The sequence below is a fragment of the Anopheles stephensi genome, chromosome 2 (assembly GCF_013141755.1).
Source record: "Anopheles stephensi strain Indian chromosome 2, UCI_ANSTEP_V1.0, whole genome shotgun sequence".
NCBI lineage: Eukaryota > Metazoa > Arthropoda > Insecta > Diptera > Culicidae > Anopheles > Anopheles stephensi.
This window is the reverse complement of record NC_050202.1, coordinates 72,585,727-72,606,777: the sequence shown is the minus strand read 5'-3', so window position 1 is coordinate 72,606,777 and position 21,051 is coordinate 72,585,727. Positions and strand designations below refer to the sequence as shown.

The 21,051-nt window shown below is 46.9% G+C and overlaps 3 protein-coding genes and 2 long non-coding RNA genes across 7 annotated transcripts in view; 2 read left to right on the top strand and 3 right to left on the bottom strand.

Moving 5' to 3' along the window:
- Positions 1–5,065: 5,065 nt before the first annotated feature.
- LOC118506226 (transcription termination factor 5, mitochondrial) lies at positions 5,066–7,224 on the bottom strand. Its single transcript, XM_036043063.1, has 4 exons — positions 7,064–7,224; positions 6,032–7,004; positions 5,740–5,964; positions 5,066–5,678 (listed from the first exon to the last, which is right to left on the bottom strand). The coding sequence occupies exons 1-4, from the start codon at positions 7,161–7,163 to the stop codon at positions 5,402–5,404; spliced, it is 1,575 nt and encodes a 524-aa protein (XP_035898956.1). The 5' UTR covers positions 7,164–7,224; the 3' UTR covers positions 5,066–5,401.
- A 162-nt stretch (positions 7,225–7,386) lies between these two features.
- LOC118506225 (transportin-3) lies at positions 7,387–12,625 on the bottom strand. 2 transcript variants are annotated; one of them, XM_036043061.1, is made up of 6 exons: positions 12,317–12,625; positions 10,774–11,847; positions 10,527–10,693; positions 9,990–10,046; positions 8,557–9,903; positions 7,387–8,438 (listed from the first exon to the last, which is right to left on the bottom strand). In XM_036043061.1, exons 1-6 carry the CDS (start codon positions 12,428–12,430, stop codon positions 8,378–8,380), a joined length of 2,820 nt encoding a protein of 939 aa, XP_035898954.1. In that variant the 5' UTR covers positions 12,431–12,625; the 3' UTR covers positions 7,387–8,377. The 2 variants fall into 2 exon arrangements, with proteins under 2 accessions (XP_035898954.1, XP_035898955.1); XM_036043062.1 differs by lacking the exon at positions 9,990–10,046.
- A 766-nt stretch (positions 12,626–13,391) lies between these two features.
- On the top strand, positions 13,392–14,136 carry LOC118507151. The gene is made up of 2 exons (XR_004905604.1): positions 13,392–13,883; positions 13,990–14,136. It is a non-coding gene; the product is annotated as an uncharacterized LOC118507151 (long non-coding RNA).
- Positions 14,137–14,308: 172 nt separating this feature from the next.
- On the top strand, positions 14,309–15,078 carry LOC118507150. Its single transcript, XR_004905603.1, has 2 exons — positions 14,309–14,785; positions 14,892–15,078. It is a non-coding gene; the product is annotated as an uncharacterized LOC118507150 (long non-coding RNA).
- Positions 15,079–15,908: 830 nt separating this feature from the next.
- LOC118507149 (ras-related and estrogen-regulated growth inhibitor-like) overlaps positions 15,909–21,051 on the bottom strand; it is a 41,880-nt gene continuing 36,737 nt past the window's right edge. For both annotated transcript variants that reach the window (XM_036045186.1, XM_036045185.1), the window contains exons 3-6: positions 17,251–17,307; positions 17,060–17,136; positions 16,795–16,976; positions 15,909–16,713 (exon numbers count right to left, since the gene is read on the bottom strand). In XM_036045186.1, the coding sequence (XP_035901079.1) occupies positions 16,455–16,713; positions 16,795–16,976; positions 17,060–17,136; positions 17,251–17,307 (575 nt within the window). In that variant the 3' untranslated portion in view covers positions 15,909–16,454. The remainder of the gene's footprint in view (positions 16,714–16,794; positions 16,977–17,059; positions 17,137–17,250; positions 17,308–21,051) is intronic.

Genomic DNA, 21,051 nt, shown 5'->3' with positions numbered 1-21,051 from the left:
AATCAGAAGCCGAAATGAATGCGCCAGAATTACTGCTGCCACTGCTTACTAGCGATGGGGAAAAAATCGCAAAACAGTCGAATTGGTTCCGGAAGATTCAATAAAAAAAAATCGGTATCGGTAAAAACGAACCGTCCGGAACTGTTGGAACGATCGAACCTGCCGGGAATCGGGAATCGGCGGATCAGAAACTATTTGAACTTTCGGAACTGTCTAGAATCGTTGGGACTTTCTGAAATTGGTGGAGCGTTGGAATCGTCGCAACTGTTGGAATCGTCAGAACTGTTGTTCTAGTTCGCCGATAGTTTCCAGACAGTTTCAACGGCTCCAACAATTCTGACGGTTCTGGACAGTACCAACGATTCTGACGATTCCGGACGATTCCTCCTGCACCGACAGTTACGAACGGTGCCAACTATTCTGACGGCTCCTGGCGGTTTCAGATGGTTCTTCCGGTTCAGGACGGTTCCGACGGTTCCGGACGATTCTATCGATTCCAACGGTTCTGGAAGTTCGGGCGGATCCTTACAGTTCCAACGGTTCGGACGGTTCCTGATAATTCCACCGATTGCAGGTAATTTCAACGATTCTAACGATTCTGACGGTTCCGGACGCTTTCACTGATTCCGGGCGGTTCCGGACGATTCCGGACGATTCCGGACGATTCCAACGGTTCCGAACGGCTCCAACAATTCTAACAGTTCTGGACGATTCCGCTAATTCTTAAGATTCGGGGCGGTTCCGAGTGGAATTGGCGATCGGATCCGTAGCCAAACCGTCCGGATCCGAAGTGCAACCGTGGTTGCATTTCAGACAGACCCATCACTATACCCGGCTTACCCATCGATGGCTCCTGTTTGGCTCGATCTCGGGGTTTTCCTTTTTTAACCTCACTTTTTGAGAATGGTAACGATCAGTAGAACTCTTCTAACAACGACGCCTACCCCTCACCATCCCAATTTTTTTTCTCCACCTCTCTATCACGCCCAGCGAGAATTTGTACCGTCCAAAAGCAAGTCGAAAATGTATGAAAGAAAAACGGAAAACACATCGAATATGAAGGAGCATGCATACGAAAGCTAACAGAGAAAAAAAAAGAGAGAACAATTCTACAAAAAACTGAACGTCAAACCTCGCCACAGTGGCACTTGAGTGGGTATGCTGGCCAAGCTCTGATGAAATTTCACATTTGCATACAAATCAATTATTTTTTTGTTGCTTTTCTTCGCATCCATGTCGCGCCATACCGGTGCTATACTAAGTGTGTGTGTGTGTGTGTTCTTACACACGCGCTCCTTCGCGATGCTATTTGCACCCAGCCGAGCACCAACCCAACACGGGGATGCGCACGCCATCCGGTTTACCGCGGATGGAACGCCCTGCGCTTTCGCATAACGAATACAATTTCCATTTTCATCCATTTCCGGTCACTATTTGCCACACATTTGGCTTTTTGTCCCCTCGAATCCCGGTGGGGGTGGGGGTGGGGTGGCGTATTTTGAATATTCCCCACACATGACATAAGCACACGCGGGCGCCAATGGAGACATTCCGACCCGATAGGCTTATTGGCTATTGCTTAGAGGCGTGTGCTGCCGTTCAATACACGACGCTACACCACCATCAGTTGCCACATCGAAAAGCAAGGCCTCCCGCACGCAAGCATGACGCAGAGTGAAACGAATCGCGAGGGAAGGAAAAAAAATGGAAAACCCATCCCTTAAACAACTTTTACATGATCAGCCGTACAACTGATAGTTTATTCATAAACCGCTGCCCGATACGTGGACGGCGTTTGACAGCGCTGACGGTTTGCGAACTGCAACCGACCGACCGTACATGTTTGTGCTGGGCGCACGGTTCCGAGCGGTGGCAGCACGGCGTCGGGCTTATGTTGATTTTATTGAACGCACCCGCACCCGGAACAGCGCACTGTGAACAATGTGATGGTTCCAGCATACCGGATGGTGGCCAGGTTTTACCAGGTATCCGGTGGCTGTGTGAGAAGGCATCATCCCGTGATCGTGTTAAACAGGTACACTGAGGCTGACGTGACCGTACGGACGAGGCTAACGGTTGTGTGTTTGGAGTGGCATTAAAAGTAGCCGTGTTTTGTTGAGTGATTGAGAGGCACAAACAAATCCCAATTTTCCATCAAGCTTTTCCGTATCATGGGGAGAGAGGAAATATGTTCTTTTATTTTGCTAAATGTTTCTATCTATTCTTCAAGGGTCGTAGTAGTAAAAGAACTCAACAGGAAGCGTAGCCAACTAATTGTAGGACCACGACATTAGTTCCTCCTAGTTATCGAATTTCTGGAAAGGATTTCGAAGGGAAATCGAAAGTAAAATAATTAAAGTTCTAGAAGAGAATAGCGCCAGTTGAGTATGTATTCTTACTTTACTTACTTATCAGGCGCTACAACCGCTTTGCGGTCTTGGCCTGCTGCAACAATCCTCGATACCGCTCACGGTTTAGCGCCGTCGTCTGCCAATCCGTTATCCCGGCCGTTCTGGCGGACGCATCAACGCCATCACTCCATCTCAATTTGGGCCTACCACGCCTCCTCTGTCCGTGTGGACGGCCTAAAAGGACTTTAGGGCTGGGTCGTCTGGTGTCATTCTCATGACGTGACCAGCCCACCGGAGCCTGGCGAGTCTAATGCGCTGTACGATAGTGACATCATCGTACAGCTCGTAGAGCTCGTCGTTGTAGCGGCTCCTCCATTGTCCTTCCACACATACGGAGCCAAAAAAAAGTATGAGTATGTATTCAGCGACGGGTATTAACAAGCTAAGAATTTCTGAAATTTTAAGTAAGTACCTCGATATTGGAATTTTCCCAGATGTTAAGATGTCTCTCTCTCTCTCTTAGTTGGCTTCACCCTATTGGGTCCTGCCTACCATTTCTCATTTACAAGACTTGATAATAGCTCGTAGTTGGATGCTCAGTCCTCATTACGGATCGAATGAGATTTGAACCTCGATCCTGGCATGAGAGATTTGAACTAGAGAGCTATCGGGAGGCCTTGCCTCAATAAAATGAGGGCTCTGAGCGCGCGATTCGATTTCAAAAAGGCAGCTCCGCACTCTTCGGCCTTTCGCACACGGCCTCAGTGGCTCATTGAGTGCGGAGCTACCGGGGGCTTTACCTCTCACAAGTTTGTGAGCAGTTGCCCTCTCCTCTTTAAAAAGAGCTACTTCACCCAACACTAGTGATAACCCATGTTGATGTTTAATTGCTTAATTTAAATAAACCAATATTTGAGTTCAAGTAAGCAAGTATTCAATATCTGAGTTCAAGTAAGGAAGTTATTGGTAGCCCTGCAATGTCTCGAGACCGTGAACACTCCAGATTTATGAGCTGGTTTCAGTATTTAAGCTCCTGAAAAAGCTATTTGAAATAGACAACTTTCATCGCTTTAGCTTCGGTGCCTCCGTTAATGATGATGTGGACATTTAATAATTTCTCCGAACATTCTGCCCAGAGTTCTCCTACGTTCCATGTTCAGAAACGAAACGCTGCCCATCTTCTCCAGCACTGATTCTTAGAACGAGGTTACGTACAGTGTTCTGGCCCCACTTTTGTTCATACAATTTCATCACGAAATAAATAAATTAAGCAATAAATTAAATTGCTTACTGCTAGAGGACAGCTTTCGGAGGACATTGCTCACAGAATTTGGTATCTGATTTCGGAACTGTCCACCGCTTTTGCATAGCAAACATTGTACAGCTAAAGTGATTTCAAGTCCTTCTTTTAGCCACTTCTCAACACTGTTTTTCCCTCAGTTCAAACCGGTTTAATAATGTAAAAAAATCGACTTTGAAACAAAAGCTCGAAACACTGCAACGTGCCCACTCAGTATGTAAACAATGCAAAAGTGTTTGAAAACATGGACACACGAAAAACAATCACACTCACACAGAATATCAATCGTTAAAAGTTAGGGCAACAGTTTTATTGTCAAATTGCCAGCTCCATTTCTGAACGACTTGAAACAAGAACGGAACGGAACGGAAAAGCGCAACGAAACGCTGTAGTGTGATTCATGTTTGTTTTTTTCTTTCAGTCTCGCCTTTACCACTCCAGACGGACAAAAAACACACACAAACATACATTTCCGCACTGCATGGTGCGAGCATGGTGCACGAAACATAATAGTAGTGTGCTCTCATTTAAATTGTCACCTGTACAGCCACGTGGTGCACACGTTCACGCGCCGGTTAGAGTGGTTTCTTTTATCTTTACCCGGGAAAGCATTCCACCCGCCCGATGGAAGGGGAGCTGAACCGTAAAAATACGTTCCGAAATAAAACACCGTGTTCACATACACAGAGAGAGAGAGAGAGAGATACTACAGGTGGCAACGTGTCAACAGTGGTCGGGTAGCATCATGTTAGCATGATCCGCGATCCTTGTCATCCTGATTCGACGAATCCGAATGCTGACGCATTGCGAAATCCCAATCCTTTGTACGGTGAGCAGCATGTTCACCAGGATGCAAAACAAGCCCCCGAATAGGAAATTAATAAAAGCAAACTAAACGGACGCCGGCCTTATTTGTGTAAAAGCACGTATACGCGCCGGTACCGGGATGCAGATGCAACTGCATATATGCCTGCCGGGCGCAACAAATTCGGCAAATTCCTAGAAATTGTTCAATAAATCCTACCACCCGTACATCGGTCGGTGGTTATTGTTTGACTGAGCTAAATTCGGGTCGCGTTATCGTTCGGCGCGGGATTAGCCGTGCTCAGTGCATCATAAAGTACCGAATGGCAGCTTTAAATCAGATTACTATCTCCATCGGCTCTTGCCACCTTGGTCCGCGAAGGGGGGGGGGGGGGGGGGGGGAGGGGGGGTTGCCTATCCGGGCAATTTAACAATTTATATCACAATGCCGTAGACGATCGATCGACAACAACTCACAAAGGATAGCTAAATTCTCCTTAAGTTGGGTTTTAATCAACAATAAATTGAATGGGAGGATTGAAGCTTATGGGAAACAATAACCAATTCTTAACTATTTCTTTCTTAATAATCCTGAAATGAAAAATCAATCTCAATTTACGTGAGCTTACCAGCTAATGGTATTAATTTTTTAACCGCGTTTTTCCTTACAAATATCACAACGAAAAACATTCATCTATCTCACTAACTCAAGTTCTTTTTACACTTTTTGTTTTATAAAATGCATGTTTAAGCTAATACCTGCTATAAGGTTTGAGGTAGTACGGCTAAAGTATTCTTAAAGAATATAATTTTAAACCGTCTTCTAACAACATGCTCCTGTAAGAAATAAATCCTTTGTACATACCTCGGTTTTACCTTCACCGTGCACAAGCTTACATTCGATTTCTTTTGGTCTCCAGCGTACGGGAATACTTCCCGCCTTCCATCACGTGGAACTGTTCGCGCTGGGTGGCTTTTTGCCAAACTTGTACTCGCCGCTTAAACTGCTCGGCAGTTCCACGTTAATCGTGGAGCTCGAATCGCTCTGCTGTACCTGTTCCGGCCACACACCATCACCGGTAAAGTGGAAATCCAACTCGACCAAGTACAATGCCAGCGCGAGCAGCTGCGTTTTGTTTGCCCGATACAGCTCCACACCGAGCTCGTCCTGTAGCTTCGGGTCACCGTTTTGTAGTAGGGTAAGTTTCTCTTCTATACGATTCCTGGAAGTATGTAAGACGTTGTAGAACGAGCTCAGAGGACTGCCAGTACGCTCATACATACAGTGGATACAGGAGCACGTGGATGTTGTTGAAAATATCATCCAGCGTGAACTTTTTCTTCAGCAACGCGTCAACCGTTTCCTGCATTTGCAGTACCGGCACGTGATACCAGTTGGGATGGCGCTTTATAAGCTTCAGGGCGGCTTCACCACGTTCCTTAAAAATGTGCTTCAGTACATGCCCGGTATCTTTGCCCTTCGTCTTGTCACAACCTTCACGGACGTACCTTGAGAAAAAGAAAATCGGTTTTAGTAGTATCTGCTAACTTTCTTTAACAAAACCACTAGACATACCTTTCAAAGTTTTGCGAATTACTCGACAGCACATCCAACGAAGCGCACCGCACCTTCAGCTGCTGCAGATACTCCAACCGTAAGGCGGCCTTCGTGTGGTACTGTATCAACCGCAACACGCGCGGATGTTTCGTCAGTACCTCAAACTCCTTCACCGCCATCAACCGTTCCAGCCGATACTCTATCGTTTTCGGCGAGAGTGTGAAAAGGGCCAAACTCTTCAGCACTTCCCCGTCGGGTATGTCCAACTGTTTCAAAATGCCAATCACCTGCTTCACCGAGCTGTGGTTTACCATCATAATCTTCGGATTGCGAACGACCAGCTCCTTCAGCTCGATGCCACCGATCGTCGGTACCTCCACCGGGAAGCGCAGCAAATTTTCCGGATCCGCGTGCAGCAGGTACATGTTGGCGACCAGCTTATCGCGGCTAAACTTGTAATCGTACTGCAGGATGTCAATGACGCGCTGCGTGTGGCCGAAGCTTTTGTGCTTGATTTTCGAGTACGATTTCCACAGCTTCTCAAGCTCGGCCGCACCAAAGTCTAGCCGTTTGGTAAGAAATTCGTTGAAGAACCGTATGCGCATATCTTGCAGCAGCGTACGATCGTCCCACTGTAGCTTCGGCTCTACCGCACATTCGAACTGACGCTTCAGCTGTTCGTACATGTCCAAATCCTTCGGTATCAAGTGATTGCGCTTCAGCAGCACAATGCTCTTGCGTATCAGCTTCAGATAGTTGCCGATGGCATTCAGCGTGAGACCCTCGACTAATCCACACTCGCGCAAGATTGTGGTACGATTTTCCAGCGTAATGAGATGATTGAAAAGCACCTGGGGCTGTTCCAAGATTTCGTCCGGTGTTACGTGGACGTACTTGAGGTAGCACAGCTTCTTTACTGTTTCATCCTGATCCAGCTCGAGCAGTGCTGGGTTGTTGAGGAGCCATTTCTGCACCACTCGGTACTCGGCACCTACCAAAACAAACTGCAGATATTAGATTGGTTTCCATGCGGTGTCTCAACCGTCTTACCTATATGGGGTGCATATAACCGAGCAACGTCTGGGCTTGTTGCACTCTCTTTCGCTACCTTTTGGCAAAAAGTGCGATAAAATGTTCGCAACCGAAGCATCGTTCTGTTTCGCAACGCTTCACACACAGACACACACTTTGTTTTGATTACGACCGGCAAAGCAAACGTCAACAACAGCTGACTCAACTGTCAACTGCCGGCTGTCAGAATGGTGCAGCAATTTTTTTTTCGAACTTCGAATTTCGAACAGCTTCTTTCAAATTGACCGTTTATGCTCGAGCGAAAAGGGTCAGACTCAGTAAGCAAACGCGACACACCCCGCTTTTCGTTCGTAGAATAATATTATATTGTAGCTACTGATTAAAGATAACCTTTACCACGCCGAGCTATGTTTAATGCATTACAGCACAACATATCACAGATTAACTCATCCGATAGAGAGCGAAATAATTCGTTTTTACTCTAGATATCATCTACCTTGGGACAGTTATCTAACAAGGTGGGGTAAACAGAAAGTAAGTTCAATTTTACGAATCCGCTTCATTTCATCCATCCAGTGGTTCGTGTTCGTATGGAAAACCGACTTCCGAGTAATACAACAAAACGGCACCAGAGTCGCGACTGCTCGACATGTGTTGAAGAATAACGATTGCTAAATAAACGCCTGGACAGCTGGTTGGCCCTGTTCCTTGCGCTTTGTCTCGGAAAAGCCAGGAATGGGAAGCCGGTTAAAAAAAACGGGAGGAGGGTTTGGCTTGGTAAAAAGGACCACATACACTTTTCTCGTACATTCATCTCATCGACGATTTTTTTCTTTTTCATGTTCGGCTGGCTTCGATTCACACGATTGGCTCACACACACCCACACACAGACAGTGGCCGATGATGCCGGTGCTTACATTATTGAGTTTGTTAATTGTTTGAAATGTTTTAATTAATATCTTCCGTGCGATTATCGCACACACACATTTAAATGTCGCCTTCATCTCAAGTGTCTGTACAAATCGCACCAGGAGTTTCTTCGCACGTTTCGCAATGTAAGTTTGGTTCAATCGTACTTTTGATCACTTAAAATATTTCCCGCTATCGGGAAAAACAAAACGCCTATACGACACGAACACACTATCGTTATGGAGTTTTAACTTATGTACAGGGTGTTTCTCACTTCGTCACTAACAACAAACAAACTGTAGTCAGTTTTGCTTCATCGAACTAGAAACTAACGCGTCTGCTGGACCGTCGCTCCTCGTCGCTGTATGCAGGGCCGCTTCATTACCACCGACGAGAGAGAGTGTGTGGTTGTGTGGGTCTATCTATCGATATAATCGCGCAAAGTCTTGTAGTGCTTGTGTCGTGGCCCTTGGTGTCTGCGAGCTGAAAGAAAGCAACAGATAGCGGTGAGTGGGTTAAAACGAATTCTCTTCCTCCATGTCCAAACGCACAATCTTCACCCACACAGCGAAACATCCAAAGTTTCTCGCCGCTCACTTACTTGACAACGTTCGATACGAATTGTACCATCTGTTCGTGCGTTACCGTCACCGAACCGCCACTGTTCTTCTTTGGCAGTGAATCGACCGCCTTCTTCACGTACTCCTCCAGCTGCAGTGGACTGTGCTGCTTGATCTCGACAAATACTTCCGCCACGTCCGACAGCATGTTCGAGTGCAGACAGAACACGGACGCGTACAGCAGGTTCATGATGAGTGCCTCGCCGTGGGACGCCAGTATCGACTGCACCATCGGTTCCAGATCGTTCGCCCGATCGTGGCGCAACAGGCTGCAGAAAAATCGCATCACAGATATGTTGGCCTCGCGGTGATCGAGCGTACACGCCAGCAGCCCGCACTGGATGATGGGCGTGACGAGCGGGGACTGTAGGAATTGTAGCGGCGCACGCTGGATGAACCGTGTCGCTAGCCGGAAGAAATCATCCACCATGTCCGGATGATTCTTTAGCCCGTTCTCCATCTGCAGCACGCCGAACGTTGGCTCGATGAAGGCCTGCAGCATATTGAGCAGACCCTGCGTGCATCCCTCCTCGTACGCAAACTCGTCCACCAGGATGCTGCCCAGGTACAGCAGGCAGCTGTGATTGTGCCCCGAGTAGATGGTGATGATCTGTTTCACCAGCGGTTCCAGTATCGGCATCGCCTGCTTCCCGATACACCGTATAGCGTACCGGATGCAGCGCACGATGCGCTCCATAATTTTCGAATCGTTCTTGTACCGCTCCAGCGCCCGGGACAGCACGTTCCAGTTGTTGACGATGACGAACGCGCACGGGTTCACCTCGTTGTTGCGCACCGTGGGACTGACGTGCCGGTAGATCGACGCTAACCGGTCGAGCCAAAACGCCGGATCGGAACGGCCCTTCTTCCCGTCCAGCCCGTCATCGTCGCCGTTCGTTAGCCGGCTGAGCGCTTCCACCTGAAAGCTGCACAGCTCCTGCATGGCGGGAGTAAGTTGGGCCGCCGGAAGACGGCCGATGATGATCGATATGCCCTTCAGCAGGCCGATGGCCGACTCCGTCTGGATGTCGAACCCATCCAAACATCGCGCTATCTCCATCAGCCCGCTAATGTGTCCGAGCATATGCTTTTTGCACGTGGAGCAGATCGACTGCAGGGAGTTGGCGGCGGCCGTGGCCAGCCCGTTCTTCTGCTGCAGCGCGAACAGCAGAAAGTTGAGCACGGGCTGCAGCGTTTCCGGGTTCGAGTCGATCCAATCGCACAGCTCGCCCAAAATGCTGATCGACGTGTAGCGGATCGCGATGTGACAGTTTTCCGGCAGGTTCAGTATCGCCTCCACCACCTTCGGCACGACCTCGCTCTCCTCACTACAACGGAAACCGGGGTAGAGAGAGAATAAAGAAAAACCATTTGTAACCCTTAAACCATGTCGCGTGCATTTCATTTTAATCACCAAAGCTGGTTGAACCTCGACGTTGGTATCTCACGCTCTCCCAATTCCATAATCTCTCTAGAAGATCCAAATAACACAAATCGCAAAAGTACATTAAAATTGTGTCCGATTCCAGCGCCAGCGGCAGCAAGCAGCAGGGTCATGTGGTTGGTGTTGAGATCGTTAGGAAAAGGAGTAAAGGAAAGTAGTTATGCTGCTTCAGATCAGTGGCTAGTAGTAAAGTGGCAAAACAGTCAACATGCTACACACGTAATACATTCGTTAGTCTTGCGCATCCTTCTGCTTTCGATTACTCTCCCTCGCTTACTCTCTCACTCTCTCTCTCTCTCCCTCTCTCTGTCTCTTTCTCTACTGGCTTATTATGACACCGGTGGCACACCGTGGCGCGCAAATGGTACCTCTCCTGCGGGTCGTCCGACCGGGAGCGGGCGACGCCACGGTGCCAGGCGCGATAATAAGCACTAGAAGGTAGCAGATCCAAAATCCGGCAACCACTCTAACACTAGGCGCGTGCACGAAAGCCACACTACTACTTACGGCAGGATGTTGCGCGCCACGTTCTGCATGATGAAGAGGGCCGCCTCGCTCGATTCCCACGACACGTTCGGGCTTTGCAGGATGATGAACATCTGCTTGAAGCAGCTGATCGAGCTCACGATAAATATGACGTCCTTCACTATTTCTGAAACCTTGAACCGGAAATCCTAAAAGCAAAGAAGCAACACACGTTCGACTGTCAGTCCCGATCCCGGCACACTCCAATCTCCAATGCGAGCTGCCTTACATTGAACGATCCGCTCGCCAACCCGTCAAGGTCGGGGTCGAGCTGCGAGTGCTTGTACAGGGCCGCTATGAGACGCTCCACGTACGGCTTGAAGTGCGACGTCAGCTGATAATTGTTGCCCTGGTACAATTCCTCGCTCAACCGGTACCACATGTTGAAGGTAATCTCGGCCACCTCGTAATCGTAGTGCCCCACACAGTTTAGCACCAGATCGAGCGACTTCACCGAGTAGTGCGGCGTCTCGCCATCCGATAAGGCCACCATCCGCGTCAAATTGCTCTCCACCAGCACCGTGAACAGCCGGCAGAGGTTCATCGACTTGTCCAAATCTTCCTGCGCGACCGACATGTTGTACGCCTCCTCCAGGCACATGATGCTCCCGAACAGCTTGTCGTCCAGCCCGCCGCGCGAATTGTTCAGCTCCATGCAGTGCAGCAGCGAGCACAGACAATCCGTGGCCGCCTCGTGCAAATCCGGGCTGGTGGTGCCACTGCTCAGCAGCTGGAAGCTGTACACGATGATCATGTTGTCGCTAATCTCCGGCAGCTTAAATGCATTGATCTGCACCCAGGACGTAAAACACTTCAGTATCTTCGATCGCAGCAGCTCGTTCTCGTTGCCATTGACGAGACACACCGTCAAGTACTCGGCGACCAGCGTAGAGTCCGCCTCCAGATCGAGCAATATCTCTTTCCGCCGGTTCGCGCCGAGCCGCAGGTGCCGCGAATTTACCTCCTCCGGGATCAGCGTCAGCAGCTCGATCAGTGCGTACATCATGTTCGCGTTGCTTGAGAAGCGTTGCAGCAGGGTGGCGACCGGCTTCTGCCAGGAAGACATGAGCAGCGCCAGATCGGCCAATGCCAGCGACAGCTGCGTCACGATGACCGACTGCGTTTCGATCGTAATGTGGCTGAGATGCTCGAGCAACGACTGGCGCAGGGATTCGTGTGCCGTTTCCGGCAGCTCGTGAAAGCTGTTCTGTATCTTGTTGCGCATCGTCTGCGCCGCGAATGTGCAGGAGTTAAGATCATGTTTTTGCCGCAGCAGCTCGTCCGCTATCTTCCAGGAATGGATCTAAAAGCAAAGGTAGATAACAATCATAAATCAATCCATCGGCAGAAGCTACGTGCTACGTCGCGCGCTGGTATCCTTCGCCAGCAGGAGAGAGAGACGACCCGGAAGGAAGGAAATCATAACACATCTGTGACCTTCATCCGATGCGCAGGGAAAGCGGTCCGTTTTGCGTTTCTGCTATGAGCACACAGCTGTGTGTACCCAGCACAGTGCTTCACCGAGTAGCACCCCTTCAAAGTGCATACCAGAGAGGCTTGGTTTACCCGTAAACCGAAATCGCGTCGCAGCTGCGGTGCAGTGCGGGTACGACGTTTTGAGCCATCAAAATTGTTCCAGAACAAACCGTTCTTTGAGGTTATGATGCTGATTGTGCGCGAGAGAGAGAGTTCCTTCACACAAACCTTGACGGTTGGCGTAAAACCCGGCCGTAGCTCTGCACGGGACGCCGACGGGGCCGCAGCGCACTTACCGATTTCTGAAATTCTTCCAACCACTTCGAGGCTTTCTCCTTTTCCACATTATTCGGATCGTTGTACAGAGTGAAAACGCCTTGCAGCACCGCTTCCGCAGTCGGTTGCTCCATCTCCGCAGCGTTGCACTACGTACGAGCGAATGAGCGTTTTCACTTGCTGCTTCCCTTAGCTATGGCCGCCGTTACTTTTTCCGCGATTCCGTTCACTTTTTATCATATAAATTCAACTATTAATACGGAGCACCCGTGTTTGGACCGCCAGCAGATTTTTTCGCCATATTTTATTTTCTCTTGACGCTGCAGTTCGGCTACCGGCCGCAAGAGACGCCGTCGCACGGTGGTAAGCGATGCTGTCAAACGTCAAACAATTGTGTTTTTAATTATATTTCAATTTTTATTACCGAATTTTACTAAAATTTGCACCATTTTTAAAATAAAATTAAATTTCGAAACACTCGTGTCGAATTATAAATATTAAATATAATTAAGGTGATAAAATCAACACATTTGTAGCTGAACAAACTTCAGTAACTGACAGAATAAACATAAACATTGGTGATTTAACGAATTATAACGATTGCGAGAAGGAATTAAAATCAAAACTGCAGTGTTTAATCATTGTAATACTGAAAGTTTTATAAAATAAACTAAATAACTTCCTAACATTTGGTCCAGGGCATCGCACCATGCGCGTCAACGGATTTTCAACTTCCCAAGAAACCAAGGTGTATGTATTTAGAAGGTGGATTTTTATCGATTTGACAGGGCGACATTTTAGTCGAGTTATGTCAGAGTTTGTTTACAAAAACATATGGTATGGGGCAACAAACATGAACAAATAGCGTCGATTCTCAATCCCTTGAGCAATTTCACTAATTTATGGGTCATCTTCGCATATTAAATGTTGTTCCACAGACGATTGACGATATTTGGTTGCATTTTTCGTCAAAAAATCGCAAGCGATACCACCACCGGCGCCTCCTCCGACGCTGCCGTCACTCTTCTCAACACCCTTCCCCTTGATCACCACAGAACTGTTATGTCAGGTCGAGAAATGTCAATTTGCTCTAAACAACTCTACCTTCTACATCAAGGTGTATATATTTAGAAGGTGAATTTTTGTCGATTTGGCAGGTAGACATTTTGGATTTTGGCCGGTCGAGAAACTTCAAAGTTTGTTTACTTAATCATATGGTTTGGGACTACCAAAATAAACAAACATAAAGCATCGTTTTTCGGTTCAGTAAACCAAGTTTCTACATTTATCATCGTCGTTGCACATAGCACTGAAGATAAACAGTTCCTTTACCAGCTCTAAAAAGAAATTTGCGTGACGTTGTTTTCTTCATACAGCTACCAAAGGCCTATCGGACGTATCGAATTACGGCATACCACTCGATAAAATTACACTGGTAGATTAAGTGAAGCTGTTCGATTCTCGTGCTAAGTACCATAAATTACAAGGAATAGGATAGAATTGTGCCGCATCCACCTCGAAACCCTTATCTTTCGTACCCGTCAGGCGTATAATGCTTCACTGGATAGCATTAGCAATTATGCGTAGGTAAGTATTTTATGCATTCGTTGTCCAGTAGATTGTATGGATGCTTCCTCTATTCTTCATTCATCTGTGGTTTCAACGAACGACTAATTCGATTCTCTGCCATCAGATTGTTCGGAAAGTTTCACTATGATTTGAAAGCACCAGCACCACCAGTGCGTGGACCGTAAAGTATCAGTATCATGATGTGCTGCCTCCACTGGATCCAGGTAAGGACTCCATCGATCATCGGTGTAAGAACGTTTATATTGAATGATACTGTAAACTGTTTACGGGGCATTCAATATTTATCACTTCAAAGCCACCAAAAACACGCAATCCACAACCGAGCAAACCGAAAGTACAAGAAGCTATGAGGGTAAATATTTGTAAACAATACCTCCACCAATACCTTCTACCATTCCACAACCATTTCTTCTCCACCTCACCACCAAGGTGTATATATTTAGAAGGTGAATTTTTGTCGATTTGGCAGGTAGACATTTTGGATTTTGGCCGGTCGAGAAACTTCAAAGTTTGTTTACTTAATCATATGGTTTGGGACTACCAAAATAAACAAACATAAAGCATCGTTTTTCGGTTCAGTAAACCAAGTTTCTACATTTATCATCGTCGTTGCACATAGCACTGAAGATAAACAGTTCCTTTACCAGCTCTAAAAAGAAATTTGCGTGACGTTGTTTTCTTCATACAGCTACCAAAGGCCTATCGGACGTATCGAATTACGGCATACCACTCGATAAAATTACACTGGTAGATTAAGTGAAGCTGTTCGATTCTCGTGCTAAGTACCATAAATTACAAGGAATAGGATAGAATTGTGCCGCATCCACCTCGAAACCCTTATCTTTCGTACCCGTCAGGCGTATAATGCTTCACTGGATAGCATTAGCAATTATGCGTAGGTAAGTATTTTATGCATTCGTTGTCCAGTAGATTGTATGGATGCTTCCTCTATTCTTCATTCATCTGTGGTTTCAACGAACGACTAATTCGATTCTCTGCCATCAGATTGTTCGGAAAGTTTCACTATGATTTGAAAGCACCAGCACCACCAGTGCGTGGACCGTAAAGTATCAGTATCATGATGTGCTGCCTCCACTGGATCCAGGTAAGGACTCCATCGATCATCGGTGTAAGAACGTTTATATTGAATGATACTGTAAACTGTTTACGGGGCATTCAATATTTATCACTTCAAAGCCACCAAAAACACGCAATCCACAACCGAGCAAACCGAAAGTACAAGAAGCTATGAGGGTAAATATTTGTAAACAATACCTCCACCAATACCTTCTACCATTCCACAACCATTTCTTCTCCACCTCACCACGGAACAAAAACGTCAAGTCGCGAAATGTCAAATTGCTCTATATAATTCTACCTCCTAAATCTATATACCTTGTTCTACATCCATATACCTTGCAAGAAACAATTCCAATTAATTCCATTTGACAGATCACAGTAACGTCAAATAATGGTAGTTTTTCGAAGCATTTGATTTTTTCTACGAAATAGCAAAAGAAATCAAGTTTTTTTTTAGAATGGTTCAGTCAAAATCGCTCTCTTAAGAAGTTAGAAACTAAAAAAAATTTGGGAAAAAGGGTTGAAATTTCAGTAAACTTTTGATTTGGCGATTTGTACTTCAAGAACGGATGCGATCGATTATCTAGTAAAGGCGTCAAACCTAAATGGTCACTTTCAATGCTTTGGATAATTAGAAATTTAAAAATTACTGATACTAAACAGTACCGAAAGATTACTAAATGTACCGGAATGTGTTTCCCGTTGGATTTGAGTTATAAAATTTCTTCTTCTTTATTTAGCACTACAATCTTGAGAGATGGCCCTGACGGGATTCGATACCCGGCTCTTATGACGACTGGAACCGTTAGCAGGAATTGCAATTCAGACCGGCCAGATAATATAAACAACTTGTAAAAACATAAGAACTATTATCACTCAATCCACGATGTGTATGGTGCGTGTAGCTAAAGTTTGTCATCATCAAAAATACACCACAAACACTTTACAAGTTTTAATTTACATTTTTGATTGGATACTTACTCACTAGTTTAGACGCTAAAGCTAAATGCTTAATTTTCCATGCTAGAGATTAAAATGTGGGCACATTGCGCAGTTCCTCATTTGCTTGCATGTCAATATGTTATCAAAAAATAAAAGTTAAGCTGTCTTCGTTGCACTTACTACATACATGGTTAGTTCACTTCACGCTACTTAATGTTCGATGAGTCGTATCGTACCGAAACTGATCAATAGGAACGTCATGCAACTGCAAAATCGATAAAATCTCACCGAAACGGGCGGTAAGGGCCGCTTGTTGAATGAATGCTTACTTGCTAGTAACGAGGACTACACCTCAGGAATGGCTGTATTCGTGTCACAGATGCTAGTTACATTATCCTACGCTAAAGAGAACCTTGCATCGCTGTCGGAATCGCTATTACATATGTACAAAAGCCGAAGCTTGAAGGGAACAGTCAACTGCACTTGAATTTCGGTAGCTCAGTACCGTTCGTCTTATCATTGGCGCACGCATACACCCGGTGGCTGTCATATGCTGAGCGAGGGCCGCTTCTTCCGTTCACCTTTGCTGTTCTTGCCAAAGATGTTCCCGAGTGCCTTCGAGACACTGTTAACGCCCAGCTTCCTTCGCATGGGTAACGCCCGGAACAGTTGGGTCGAGCGAGCCTCCCGTATGAGCGAGTGGAATGCGAGCGAAACGCCGGCAAAATTTTCCGCCGCCGATACCTCGTAGAATTGGCAGGAATAGCGGAAGGAGAGTTCCTGACCATCGTTCACGGAAATTTCCCTGAAGGAAAAAAAAAATGCAAAAGAGAGGATAAGGAAAAGGATCGATTGTGGTGTGGAAAGCGAACTGTGGTGAGCTTACCTCGCATGATCGAGATCACTTTTGTTGCCGAGCAGGAGCAGCGTGTAGTACGAGGGCAGCTTCAGCTTGGTCAGCTGTTGCAGGTAGTCGGCTGCCTCCTCGAAGCTCGCCTTATCACAGATTGAGTAGACGACCACGAAAGCGTCACCCCAGCGAAGATGTTCATATAGGCAACCACGTTTCTGGAATCGAAAATGGGGTTCGTTAGTTAAGCCTTGCTAAAGAAACTTGCGTTTTTGAAGCCCAAGCCAGCGGCCACCCTTACATCACATCGGGAAGTGTCCATAATTTCCACCTCGGTCGTAATGTTGTCGTAGGTGATACTGTGCCGATAGAGGAAGTCTGCACAAAGAACAAATACAACAACAAAAAATGCAGCGATCAATATCAACTTCCCCAAATCGTGCCGGGAAATCCGTTCTGGAGTGTGGAATGTGCTTGTGCGGCGGTACTTACCTCGGGCCGAGCTGTACTCCCCAATGTAACGCTTCGTGAGATAACGCACCGTGACGGCTGTGGAATGTAAAACGTACCATTAGTACCAAAGCATAATTCCACCCATCTTTCTTTCGCCCAGAGCCCCCCCCCCCCACAGAGGATCAGAAAGCCATCCGATGGCCTTCAAGGTGAAGTAATGCTTCGGTGGAGTGATTGCTGTTTCGTTGATTTGCGCGAACGAGTTTGGTGCGCCCGCCTGCCTGTTAAGGAAGGACAGTATGCGGCGTACAGACGGGCAGGCGGCCAGGTTGTGAAATTTGTTCTCGAAAAAGGGAACCACGAGAACTCGGGGGACGGGTTCTTGTTGCGATCGGTACTCAGTGGGATGTATCGTCGACCGAGCGCCGTTTATGGTGTGTCCCGGGGGCTGCAGCCCGTTGAGCAGAAACCCCGCACCGTAGATGTTCTGCTGACGTCGTTTGTCACCGCGCTTGGAAATGGAAAGCTTAGCGAACTGGAATCGGTGCTTGCGCCGCGACATGATTTCCTTTTACGCAGGAAACCTGTCGATTATCACCCGCTTTGGGACCGCATTGTGTGTGTGTGTGTGTGGAGATTGAAGCGTGTTACAACATGTTTTCGTCGGAGGAAATTGTACTTCTTTACAAATCTTATCTCAAAACTGCAGTAAATGTCATAAAAGCACGAATTTCGGTAAAATATATTCTTTCCTCCTTGACTCTTGGCGCAGGACACGCACACACACAAACGATCGAAGGGGTTCGCCAGACGAACAATGTTATCTGCAGCCCTGTCTTCAGTTAGAAACGGCGCATTGTTTGTCGCAGGATTGTATAATAACGACGCCTCGCAGGTTGAAGCATCGACATCAAGCACCGTTAACCACCATCGCCCGGCCTCTAAAGGATCCTGCCTGCAACCGCCTTAGCCCTGTGAGTGATGCATCACAAAAGATAATTTCAATTCATTGCATTTCACCTACCGAGGAGCCTTCTCCACCTTGGCAAAAATAAAACCCCGGGACAGGTCACCCCAAAAAAACGTGGACCTTCCCCACACAATTTGTAACAGTTTGACTTTGGTGAACTGGCCACAGTCGACGGGCACAGACAATCGGACCTCATTTATCTCACCATTGTTGGAGTTCGCTATGGCTTCGATTCACGCAACCACGAAGAAACCTCCTCAGGACACCTCATTTTTCTGCTGCCGTGTGTTATTTTTCTTGATGAAAGGAAAAATCGCCAAGCGATCTCTTTATTATCGATGAAACGACAATGCATCAATGAGTTAAAAAAAAATCGACGAAAAGAAGCAAACAAAAAAGGCATACAGTTCCTTCGTGATCGTGATGCTTTTCCTTTCAGCGTTTTTTATGCAGAAGTCTGATAGAGACCTCATGAGAAAAAGTCGGCATGATCCACCGCTACCCTCGAAGTGCATATGTAGGTCGAAGTTGAACGAAACGCAGTTGATTTTTTCCCCCTTTCACACCGCATCCAGCCCACCTGACACCAGCATCTCAGCATCCCCTTTAATGGGGATCTTTAGTCACTAGCCTCCTGCCGGCCCATGAGCCACGCACGGTGAAGGGTTTCCGAATTATTAATTACGATTTATCACGCTGCAATAATCGATATCGGTTTCCAAGTGTGCCGGGCGTTCGGTGGGACCGTGGTTTCTTTCGTCGAGTTTTCACCATCGATCGGCCGATAAAGATAGTGCGTGCGTGCGGCGTACGTTTCGTTCGATACCGTCAGCGCTGAAACGGTTTTGGTGCAGTCACGTGCACGTGACTCGAAACAAAACAAAAAAGCGCCCGTGGGCACGTAGACGGGTCATCACCGGCCCTTGTAGGCATTCGGAATTTTAAACAGGAACAGAAGGGGGGTGGGCGGGAGGATCGGTTTCCACTGCTCACGTCTAATGAACTCGATGGGTTGGATGCTTAGGAGTCAATTTGACACCATTTCGATTCAAGGTTTCGGCGAGCGATTTTGGAAGCATGTCTTTCGGTCAGCGTTTGGTGCCCTTTTGTTCAAGATCAAAATGGGGAATTTGCTTCACAATTTATCGTAGCTAAGTAGATCTAGCTCAGTGGGAGACCTTGGGAGATCTTCGAGAAGTTTTAGCCCGTGGGAAACAATGCAATGCACAGAAAGAATGCCTTATGATCATCTAAATTAATCAACACAAAAAGTGCTGACAATACAGCTCAAAGTCGGCGTTTTCTTCTTTCTAGGCACTACAACCTCGAGAGATCTCGGCCTGCCATTTCTGGCTTTCGGTGACTTGGTTTTTACCCATAGAAGTCTGCCCTGCGTACGGGGAGGCGGTCTGGATGGGATTTTAACCCCGGTCCTGCCGTGTGAAGACCGGCGCCGTTATCATCACGGCCACCCGACCCCACAAAGTCGTAGTAATTGAGGGCAAAACGTAAAGAATTTTTGCTTCGTATGCATGAAAGGACTAAAAGCCGTTACAATGACGAGGTCTACGCATTGCTGATGGTGATCTCCTCATCTTTCAGACTCACCGAACCAGACTGGATAGGATCCGGTCGTCATATCATGAGAATGACACCAGACGACCCAGTCGCTAAAGTCCTTTTTGGTTGCCCAGATGGACAGAGGAGGCGTAGTAGGCCCTAACAGAGATGGAGTATTGGTCCTCCTTAATTTCTGCCTCTTTTGTACTAGAAACTCGAGAGGTCTCTTGGGTCTGCCATTTTTGGATTATGTTACTTGATTTTGCCATTGGCTGGATAATCATTCCCGGCAAAAAATCCGTGTATCTCTAGTCAAGTATCTCAAGTCAGTATTGGATATATAATTTTCGTCTCATATTGACAATCTTAGATCAAAGGATCCTGATCGCCTTCCATTATGCAGGGTTGACTAACCAGCTACGAGTAAAAAAAAGTCACAGGAAGCTAGATATTCTAGATATATCTAGATCGCTGATCGATACCATAGAATCATTTTAAGCTGACTGGAAAGGAATGACTACTCAAGACAATTCGGTGGCTATAAGTACAACTGGACACACCAAACTAGAATTACAGTCACTCCTGATGATGATTGCGAGCTGAGCGTTCGATCTAACATCCCACATCCATAGAAATGAATCTGACTCAAGTGACTCAAGTGCTCAAGCCGAGCTAGCTCTAGCAAAGCAAATTTATTTTCCCCTAAATAACCAGCCCTTAACGACATCTCCAAGACATCATCCCGCCAGCTAGAGAAAGCTTAATAAATTGCCCATTTACATCTAAACGGTTCCAATAAAAATAATTCAGCTTGAGTGTTGTTGTCATTGCTTTCCGATCGATTCCGATCGATGGGTCCGCTTGGCACGACACGTTTCCAACCCCTGCCCCATTTTTCTCCACCCCAACAGAAGCACCTGTTCCGTTGTAATTAGGTTATAACAATTTCGAGTACCTTCAACCGGGCGACCCAAGCGATCTCACGGTGCAATTTTCTGTTCAACTGCCACACTGCCACACGGTGGTTTGGCTGACGCGAGCTGACATGCGTCCCCTGGTGCAAAAGAAAAACTAGCTGCCCCATGTGCCCAGCCGGATTGCATTCGATAGCGTACCCGAGATCAAAGCGAAAATAGGCTAATCGATTTCTCTAAACATGTAGCCGCTGTCGATTTGAATTTCACATCTGGCCGGAGATAGGAACGAAACGAAACGTTCGGCGAGCGCATCCCAAAAGGGGCCATTCCACTTGTTGCAAATGCAGCGGCAACAGCACCCAACCAATGCAATAACCATAACAATAAGCATAA